Below are 10,911 nucleotides of genomic sequence, written 5' to 3' on the forward strand. Positions count from 1 at the left end.
CATTTAAAAAAATAGGCCCAATCAGCATTTAATCAAAAGATGGACGGCTCATTTACAAACTGACATTAATTCGTGTTGGCCCTTGTGACTTATCAGCTTGATAATAGACCCACTTTGTAACATCATTACAGTCGGCCCAATTTATTTGCATGTGATACAGTGATATGTGTGTAAGCATTTAATAATTGTTAGAGATTTGATTCATCAGTTTGTATATTTGAAAAGTTTTTGTCGTATAGTGCTCACAATCAAGTGGACCAGGTCATTTGGACTTAAGTTCAATTCACACAGTTTGATCATTCAAAGGTCCAGTTCCCTTGAACCTTGTCAGATTGTTGGGAGTAGAGTCAGGTCGTTTGATTTTGATCCAGGTCATAGCAGTCCGCACAGTCTGTCAACTTTCAGTTCGCACAGAATATTGACTAGTTCGAGTGATTCAGTTCGCACAGAGTATCAGTTTAATTTAGTTGTTTGATAAGTGTTTGAACTGATTGTGTTTGTTTGTTTGTTTGTTTCGAGGTGATTCAAGAAGAAAACATCATGGCTGAAATCAAATAGAAAACAAGAGAAGATATTCTGAGTGAGAAAACGTACCGAGAAAGAAACATTGCTTGGAACAGAATGGATGAAATGCAAGAAGAGTATGAGAGTGTTGTAGTCAACAAGAGATGGGACAAGAAATGAGAATGCTATGTCAACAGAAATGGTGAACCTGTTGTTCCCAAGAAAGACATAATCTTTGAAGATGTTCTTTTAGAAATTCCTCGATCCATTGAGTACTATACAAATATTGGGAAAGACAAAACATATGTAAAAAAATTTGAAAAACACCTTAGAGATGTTATGATTTCAAGTTTGAGGAAGAGGGATGAAGAAAGAATGAAGAAGAGTGTTGATGAGATGGTGAACGATTTGAAGAAAGTCGCTGAGGAAGTTAAAGTTGAAGAAGTGAAAGTTGTTGAACAAGAAGCTGTTACAGAAGATCAGCAAGTTGAAGAAGCTGAGGAGAAGCTAGAAAGTTTGGAAGAAGTGAAGAGTGATGATGGTGCTGGTGATGAGAAAAAGACAGATGTTGATCAAACAGAAGTTGCAACAAACACCGAGGTGTCAATCACTGAGGTAAATTCTGATTCTGAAGTCTTAAATGAAACTGTTGAACAATGCAAGAAATGCATGGAAACGTGCAGTGTTTGTACTGAAAAAGACGAAAAATTCAGAACAAGAGAGATTGAATTCACCAAAATCGAAGAAGTTTTCAAAAATAAATGCAAAGAAATGTTAGAAAACGAAAAGGTTTTAAAAGACAATAATGAAAAACTTTCAGAAAAATGTAAAATGTTAGAAAAAGAAAGTGAAGTTTTGAAAGCAAATGTTTTGAAAATGACAAAAGAATGTGATCAAAAAGAAAATGTTTGTCAAGAAATGAAGAAAGAATATGATTCAATAAAATTGGCATATCACATTACAAAAGAGTCATATGAAAAGGTGAAGGGTGAAATGAAATTTGTTCCATCAAGATTGAATTATTGTTCTGAAACAACAAAGGAACTAAAACGAATGTATGAAATTAAACAAGATGTTGTAAATTCATATATTGAAGATGTTGCTAAGCTAAAACGTCAGATAGTTGATTTAGAACAGGATAAAAACAAATTAAAAAGTTACCATGCGCCGTCATATGTGCTTGAAAGAATTTTCAACACAAAACCAGATGGGAAAGATTCTGAGCAAAACAAGAAAGGTATTGGCTCAGAGTTTCATCAAGTTCCACCACCGGAAAAGTTCGTATTTTATGATGATGAAAAGGTCGAAAAAGCTTTCAACATGGTAGATCAATTGCTAGACAATATTGACGTCACCTATTCCAAATCTGATGATTCTAGTGATTCAGAAGTGGTAGGTAAAGTCGTTGAAAGTGTGTTGAAAGAAGAGTCGGTTGAAACAGGTAAATCTAAATCACAGGATGAAAATGAAGGTAGTTTTCATGAAGAATATCTGAAAAACTCAAAATTTGAAAAATAAATTGAATGATGATTCAAAAGGATTGGTTTATACCATGATTGGATCAGACAAATTATTCTTAGATGTTGTATTCCCGATTCAGAATGTGATTTCAGAAAAGATTGACAAAGTTTTCAAGATGGTTGAGATTGAAAAGTCTGAAATTTTAAAGTTTGCTGGAAAAGTCACAAAACTTTCTATAACAAATCTGGTTACAAGAAGAAAAACATGAAGGCTGGGTTGGGTTATAAGAAGAAACAGAATTGGAAGAAAAATGAAACACCAAATTATCAGACAAAAATGAATTTTGTTCATGGAACAAGTTCCGAAGAAGAGAAAGAACTCCAATTTAGACGACAGTCTAATGAAGAGTTCTATGCTCAAAAGAAAAAGCAACAACCACAGGTCAAAGATGTGTCCAAGAGAACATGTTACAAATGTGATCAAACTGGACATCTTGCACGCAAGTGTCCAAATCTGAAACCTGTTGATGTTGAGAAAAAGAAGTCTGATGAGGTGGAAAAACAAAAATCTGAGGATGTGAAATAAAGGTCAACCAGATTTGATTCAAAACAAACTTAGAGGTACAACACAAACAAGTTTGTTTCGAACCAAAATTGGAAATCAAACCTGAATAGGTTCGATTCAAGACAGACCTGGAATTCTCACACACCCTGATTCAGAACAACGCAAAGTTGGCAAACATCAGTTGATATGACAAAACCCCAACAGTTTTGGAAATCAAATGTTGTTCAAAATCAAAATGTTAAAAAAGAGTCACATTTTTACAAACGAGGTACTCCAAAAGGTCAAACATGGAGTGCTAAGAAACAAATTGCTTTGGTTAATGACGACAAAGTTGAAATGAAAATTGAAAAAGTCTTTGTTCAGAATGACAAAGATTTTCCGAAGTTAAATGATGCATATTGTGTTGAAATGCCTAAGGTCAAACAGACCTGGGCTACATTGTTCAAGTAATTGAGTAATTTGAATGTGCAGGTGCTCAAGAAAACTGAAGACTGTGAGAATGGAAATTGGAGCAGCCTGGCACAAGAGGAGGAGGCTACTGAACCCTGTGTTGGTTGAAACAAGGAGTTTGTTTGTTTTCTATATATAAATAAACAATATTTCAAAAACCCTAAAAATTTAAAAACCAAAAATATGTTTGTTTTTAAATTTTGTCAAAAAATCCAAAAATTTCAAAAATATGTTACTTGAATATACCGAAACCCTCACGGCAGAACAAACATGATTAAGTTCACAAGATTGAAAAACGGTTTTCAAACTGTAAAAGATCAATGTGTTGTAAATCTTGGGGGTATTTACTGCTTTTCATGCAATTCGGTACACATTAAGCAGAAGATGGATGGCGAGACAAAGCTATCAGTGTCGGTTTGTCAAATTTTCTTTAAATGGTTTTGCATTTTAGGGGAAGTAAGAGTTTTCAGAAAATACAAAAACGTTTGAAAATTTGAAAAAGCCAAAAACATGATAAAATTCGAAAAAGAGTTTTTGTGTAAAAAGAGGAAATGATAGTACATCGGTAGACAATCACAGTACGCTAAAGAAATGGAAAGTTAAATTGTGATAAACGGTCTCACTGATGATATGCCAGTAGATTTTTACACGCTTAGTAGATTGTTTTCGAGATATAAACCTAAATATCAAATACTTTACTTATCTCGTGGGGAACATCTCTCGGATATATGGGTAACCCCCGAAATCTTGTTTGAAGGGCTTTCTATTTCTGACATATTAGGTCTTTGTGCGTGGTGATATCTGGGGTATTATACCTGGACTTTTGATTTTGCGGGAGCAATAGCCTAGTCCTCGTATAATACTTTGCATTGCTTTAATCATAAAGCTCACCCTCAGCATAAAGATTGATGAAACATTGAAAAATGCTAATCATGTGCTGTTGAAGAAAAGATCCCCAAACGGGACACACCTAAAGTCGAGCCGTCATCTCTCTGCACGAACGGAAGTTCTGACATGAGCTCTCACGGTTTCGCATTACCCGTTTACAGATATCATTAGTGTACATTCACCTGTAAGACTGAATATAGGAGTCTGGATACGGGAGTATATTCTGAGGTGGGACACGCGAATAAGTTAAGTCCTTAAAACACTAAATTCATATCTCGAAACAGTTGAACTTTGTGTGAAAATTTGAGTGGATCAGTATACTGACAATCTAAGTGAATCGTTTAGAACTTAAAGTGTTTAAAGCTCAACGGTACTAGTGACTTATTAAAAACTGATATGATCCTCTGACACGAACTCAAACAAAAATATTGTCTGTAAATATGTTTGTAAATATTTCTTTACTGCTTTATGTTTCAGAAAAATACAAAAAGATTTTTGATTCTGTTTTAGTTTCGACAACCGATGTCTGGGAGGCTAAGTTTCAAAATCTAAGTATGCTGATTGTGTTTCTGAAAATAAAACAAGTTCATTAATTTGAAACTTGAAGTTTTAATAAAAAATCAAAAACAGTTTGTGATATCTCCAAGGTCATTAAGTTGAACTTGGATGATTAACTATGAGGGATTTGGATTCTTAGATTGTTAAAATCTGTAAAAGAGCCAGTTTTCGATGTTGAATTATTAAAAACTGCCAAATCTTTGAAGTTTGTTGATAGGGGAAGAGAGTCAAGATAATCCTGGATATTTTCATATTATTATATCTTAAAGCCAGAATCTTGATTTAGAAAGTTTAAAAAAGCCAGGTCACAATTCCTGGATATTTGAATGATCAAAATGTTTGTACTTATAAACGTTTGAGATTTACAGATGTTGTACCAGATTACGATCCCGACAGCTGAGTCTAAGGGGGAGTCTGAAGACGAGCTCAACGCAAAAGGAAGCATGGATTCAAGGAGCCATGTAACTATCCTAGAAGAGCTTGTACACGGAAAGCAAGGTGTCGATCCCAAAGCACGGAAGCTTGACGAAAGTGGGAGCCTGATGAAGAGAAGAGTCTACAGAAAGGGGGAGCTGAAGTTGATGACAGATCCACGGGGATTTTGTTCAAGCACGAGAGAGTCTACGTTGATGAAAACGTGTTAAAGCTTCAAGAAAACTCAAAGAGAGAGAGAGAAAGACAAGACGCTACGAGATTGACTGCGGCAATATCCAAGGGGGAGTCTGTTAGTGCATTTATGTCTATCGCCTTCGTCAATCCGAGCCGTAGAGAGAAACAGAAGAAAACGAGTCTTTATAGTGTTATATCTAGTCAAAAGGCAAGGTGGCAATCTTGTAATTAATGAAAAGTTTCATTAAAGCCTTGGCCTATAAATAGGATGTTATGTCATATTTTAGGAACTTTTGCACATTTTGAAGTTTAGAGAGCTCTAGATCTAGAGAGAGAATCTAGAGAGAGAAAGTGGTTCAAGGTGCTTGTTTTTGTCAAATTTCTAATAGAATCACGTTTATTTTACATCGTGTGTGTTAGGTCATGTTCGTGTACGGTTTCTGCACGTCATACGTTCGTTTCGCAATCATTTCGGAGTCAAAACCGGTCCTACAGTAAGCCTACACCCCGAGCTTAGGTCATGACCATTTGCAATTAAATGAGTCGGGATATCTAGGACACGGTCGTATTAACCCTAACTGTTTAACTTATCAAGCAAAACGGATTAAAACGGGTTATTAGCATTTCTATGACGTCATTCTCCCTTTTTCAATACCTAACCAAGTGGCTAGTGACATATCACAAGCCTTTATAAAATAAAATAGGCTAAGAGTATTACGTGTACTAGTCTTTATGATATTAATATGTTTAGCAGAACCATATACAAAATAACTTAAACTTAGGTGCAATTTATCGGAGGCTTCGAGTCTGGAATGAACGGAAATATTGTCCATTAGAATGTTAACGGGTCATTTATAAGTCATTGACTTTGACCAGTTAACTTAATGGATACGCTCGCTTCTCTAGATTAATCGTTGACCGGATAATATGTGGTTTATTCCCTTCTGAGTACAAGGAAATATGTAATATGGGTTTAATAACCTAACATTCTGATTAGAAATGAATTTGAAAGGTTTTGACCCGATTCGGTTATTATATACATTTTATTCTGTTTAAACTAGCGACACACGCATATGCGGTATTGGGTGGTCGAATAGGTCTATAACAAGTCCATTATGCCAAAATATATTTCATAATGTTGTAATATCAGTTTTAAAGTCAGACTATGAGTTTCATTGGTTTTGAAACCATTGTATGCCATAAGAGCATTTTCGGCATTTTAAAGTATATTATGCGTACTTGTCAATAAACCCGTCAAATGATATGACCAGAAGGTATAACCTCAGAGGGTTATTCCCTACAATAATACGGTCATATAACAATGAAGAAGTCAAACTGTTTGACTTTAATTTCGACTACGAAATGAGCTCTAAACAGGAAATGTCGAGTTGGGTATGATTAAACATGCCCTGATATGTTATATAAATTGTTATGATGTCAAAACTTTGGGTTTTGATACTTAAAAGTTCACTTATCGTAATTTATAAAAATCTATGTTTTGACTTTTTATTTAATATACGTTGACTCGTCATTTCACCTACTTAACGTGATTTCCAAATGGTGTAATCACAAAGGATTAACACCTTCATTATTACGATCACGTTGCAAAGTTCGATTCGACCTTTGACTTGCCTAAATTGGTCCCAATTGATGCCAAGTGTCCCATGAGGTGTTAAGGAGGTGATTAGTGGCACCCCAGGTGTCTCAAGGAGGAGTAAGGGTGGCACAATTGCGAGTTAAGCGGCAGAGAACCAAGCTGTAACTGCCAGCTCAAATTTGTCTGCCAGCGGTCCCCTTACGGACCCTAAGGGGAGGCTTACGGTCCGTAAGGACCTTGCGCGCCCACGTGATTTTTAAATGCCTTACAGACCCTACGGGACCATGAGAATATGATTTTTTTTGGCATTTTATCACATTTGATCCCTCTAACTTATATTATCTTCCATTTTCATGAAATTGGTCCCTTTCTTCTAGAAAATCTGGAATATTTGGAGCGTTACCGGACACCTGTTTCCATATGCTTCTACAAAATTTTCTGAGGTGTTACATGCAGCAAGGACCCAACCCATACCCTACCCGTCGGGTCGTTGCCGCTTGACCAACGATGATGTTTGGTCTGTTGGTAGGGGAACCCGATGGGAGTGGACCGAGAAACCACCCCTCTCACCTACCCGCAAATGGATGTAGCTTTACAACTCCACGATTCATTATTTTATTTTCTATGGTGCTCTTGACACTCCAAAGTTAATACAGATTCCATGATCATTTCCAAAACAAATTGCTATATTAAGGGGTGTTTGGTGTTGTTTTCAAAATAGATTATACGTTTTCAAAATAGATTTTGTGTTTTCAAAACTGCGTTTTGAAAAAGCATGTAGGTACATGCTTCTCTAAACTGCGTTTTGGAGGCAGATAATCACTTTTTTATCCAAACACCTTTTTAGATTATTTATGTTTTACAAACGCAATAATCAAATAATCACTTCAAAACGTAATCCCAATCACCCTCTAGTACTAGGGAAAAAAAATCCATATCAGTTTGATTTCAATTATAATAGAATACCATATTAAGGTAATACTGACCTTTCATCAATTTGATTTCAATTATAATAGAATACCATATTAAGGTAATACTGACCTTTTATATGTAGAGTAATTAATCGAGTGTCTTCCATTCTAATATTCTATCACTGTTGAAAATGTTACCCATCTCATCCTATGTAATATTGTTTATAAGTAATAAAAATGCTCTTAAAATGCTTAATATTTTACTAGAAAATAGTTGTTTTTTAGATAAACACGTGATCAGTTGCATAAATCCTAATTGAGAATTGATTATTTTTTAGATTAATTTGTATTTTATTGAACTACAGGGTTAACTAATAACCCGGTTGAACCACCCGATACAACCCGATTCAACCGATTAAACAATTTTAGAGCCCAACCTGGTGTAATTTAAAAACCAATTTTTAAAACGTTGATTGGGACATCCTTTTGCGTCAAAAATAAAAATGGAGTTGGCTAAAAAAAGTTAAAATGTATTCATACAAGGATTAAGGATTGAAATCAATGTTTTAAAAACCGGTTTTTAAGCCATACCGGATTGGGCTCTAAAATGGTTTAACCGGTTGAACCGGGTTGTAACGGGCGGTTGAACCGGGTTACTAGTTAACCCCATAAATTCCATAAAATACAAATTCATCTAAAAAACAATCCAATCTCAATAGGATTTATGTAACTTATCATAGTTTTATCTAAAAACAACTATTTTTATTGTAAACTATTAAGCATTTTAAGAATATTTTTATTAGTTATAAACAATATTGCATTGTATGAGGTCAGTAACAATTTCAACAACGATTAAATATTGGAATAGAAGTCACTAGGTTAATTACTGGAAATATGGAAGATCAATATTACCTTAATATTGTATTTTATTAAAATTAAGAAATAAAATCTTAAGATAATGCAAACCGGTACAACGGTTTGAACCGATAGAACCGGATTTACCGCCGGTACATAAGACATACCGTATTCGGGTTTTACCGGCCTTTATCGTACCGGACTCGTGTCCAATATCTGGTTTAACCGATATAACCAGCCGGTTCATACCGGTATTTAAAACATTGATTGAAATCAACCATCACTAGTTTTTTAGTGGTGGTTATGGGTATTTAATTTCTACCTATGGTGAGCCCGGATGAGTTTTCCTTTTAGGTCTTAAGTTCAAGTCTGGGTGATATGAGTTTCTCAATGAGGGGTTTAAACCGGGGATCTGTTGTGCGAGAGTGCTCTCTAGCGTGGACTCGATTAAGACAACATAAGCTAGAACCTCTTACATTCACGAATAATTCACACCTTAAAAAATTTAAGCTATGAAATCAATGTTGGTTTGGAAATTATTTGATATAGGACTAAGTTTCAATCATTAGACTAATAATTTCAGCCTAATTCATCACCTAAATGAGGTCAAATCAAAATTAAAGGAAAAGAAGATCAGGATTTGGATTGAAATAGATGGGTAATAATCTAGGTCGGACGTAATCTTTGAAATTGATTTAAAAAGGGGTCTTCTATTTATACACCCCTGTAATCTTATTTTCACATCCCTATTAGTATACGGGCCGTATAGAATGTTTATGCACAGAATTTAATGTGGTGGAATGTTTTTTTGTTTTTATTTGTATACGGGACATATACTTATATACGGGCCGTATACAGATATATACGAGCAATATAACTTTATACGGCCTGCATAATTTTGTTTCACAGGTTTGATAAGGGTTTTTAGTTTTGAATTATGTATACGGGCCATATAATGTTATACGACCCGTATATCCCGTATAGAAAAGTTAATTTTTGGTGCAATCGGGAAACCGTTTAATAAGTTTAATAAATTTTTAAATAGTGTTGTATATATCGGATTATGTTACGAGTTTGTAGTTAAACGTATTTATAATGTTTAATAAGTTTCCACTTTGTAAAATGATAAATATATGATATGATTATGATAAACTACGACAACAATTATTAAACAAACAACTTAACATCTAAACATAAGATTAATATTTACAATGTTTTACATCTAAAACAAACAAAAAGATAAATTTTTTACAATGTTTCAAACGTAAAATAACAAAAAAAAAAATACAATAAGCAGCTACGGCGGTGGTGGTGGTGTTGGTGCAGCGCCAGCTCGTGGAGGTAGGGGCGCGCCAGAATGTATAGCCACAATCGCCTCGACCATCCACTGTACATCCCCCCTGACTACAGCTACATCCGACTCGACCTGAGCTAGTCTCGACTCGACCTGAACGAGTCTCTCCTCCACCCCCGGTGAAGGCATCACACGCTGTCTCACGCTCCGTCGAACGTACGGGCGATTACCCTGTACATCCTTTGCAGCTACCTGTGATCGATCGACGGTATGATCGACCCCCTCATGTACCCCGCCTCCCTCTCTGTCGTCTCCATCTCCCCCGCCTCCCTCTCCATCGCCCCCCTCCCCCTCGCTTCCCTCTCCCTCGGCTCCCTCTCCCTCATCCCCACCATACGCCCAAACCAACCCCTGTCCCTCGACCGCGTGAGCCAAACCCATCGATTGGGTTGTGCCCCTCCAAACCCTGTCAAGCTGGAGTGTTAGGGTCATATCCTTTGCCACCTGCGGGGACAAGAGGCAAGGGAAATGCTTCGCCAGACGGGTGACGAAGCCCCCACAGCTAATGTGGGAAGAGGTACGCTTAAAAGCGTACTCGGCGAAATATGCGGCCAACCTGTACGCCAAGTTGGCCCCCCCACCGGTAAGTAAGTCGTGCAAGGAGAATAGGTCACTTTGGGTGACCCATTCCCTGCTATCATGACAACCAGCGATCGTCACGGCGATACACCGATGTAGGTATCGGTGTAACGGGTCGTAAAGGCAACTCGCCCGCGCATTCGGGGATCGTGAACTCGGTGTCGTGAACTCCCCGGACCCAATAGTACCCCCAAGGCCACAACGCGTCACTGGACGTGCTGATGTGCGCATCAAAAAATGCCTGGGACACTGAGTACTCCTGTGAGTACAGACCCAAGGCAATGGCGAACTCAGGAAGTGTCATCCTCTGAGTCTTGCCGCAAAGAGTAAAAGCTACAGCGGGTGTCGTCAAAAAATGTTGTAAACCTCCACCCCGGGTGTCCATAAATGAAAAAGTACATAAACACTCTAAAGGAATCTCCTTGTGGGCCCGCTCTGCGGCGGTATTAGATAAGCGGTCCCACGTGGAGTTAGCTACAATGAACCCCCGGACCCGACCGATCGATCCAATATCGGTAAAAAACTGAATATTAATTGTCCGAGGCGCATCCAGCTCCATCTCTCGTAATCTGCCCAAAACC

The 10,911-nt window shown here is 36.9% G+C and overlaps 1 protein-coding gene across 1 annotated transcript; it reads right to left on the bottom strand.

The window, feature by feature from the left end:
• Positions 1-9,694: 9,694 nt before the first annotated feature.
• On the bottom strand, positions 9,695-10,132 carry LOC110907052 (homeobox protein Hox-D11-like). The gene has a single exon (XM_022152084.1). It carries the CDS (start codon positions 10,130-10,132, stop codon positions 9,695-9,697), a length of 438 nt encoding a protein of 145 aa, XP_022007776.1.
• Positions 10,133-10,911: the final 779 nt, after the last annotated feature.

The sequence above is a fragment of the Helianthus annuus genome, chromosome 14 (genome assembly GCF_002127325.2).
Source record: "Helianthus annuus cultivar XRQ/B chromosome 14, HanXRQr2.0-SUNRISE, whole genome shotgun sequence".
Taxonomy (NCBI): Eukaryota; Viridiplantae; Streptophyta; class Magnoliopsida; order Asterales; family Asteraceae; genus Helianthus; species Helianthus annuus.

Excerpts from the sequence above, each read along its gene's own strand:
- LOC110907052 (XM_022152084.1), bottom strand. The coding sequence starts at position 10,132 with ATGGGTTTGGCTCACGCGGTCGAGGGACAGGGGTTGGTTTGGGCGTAT.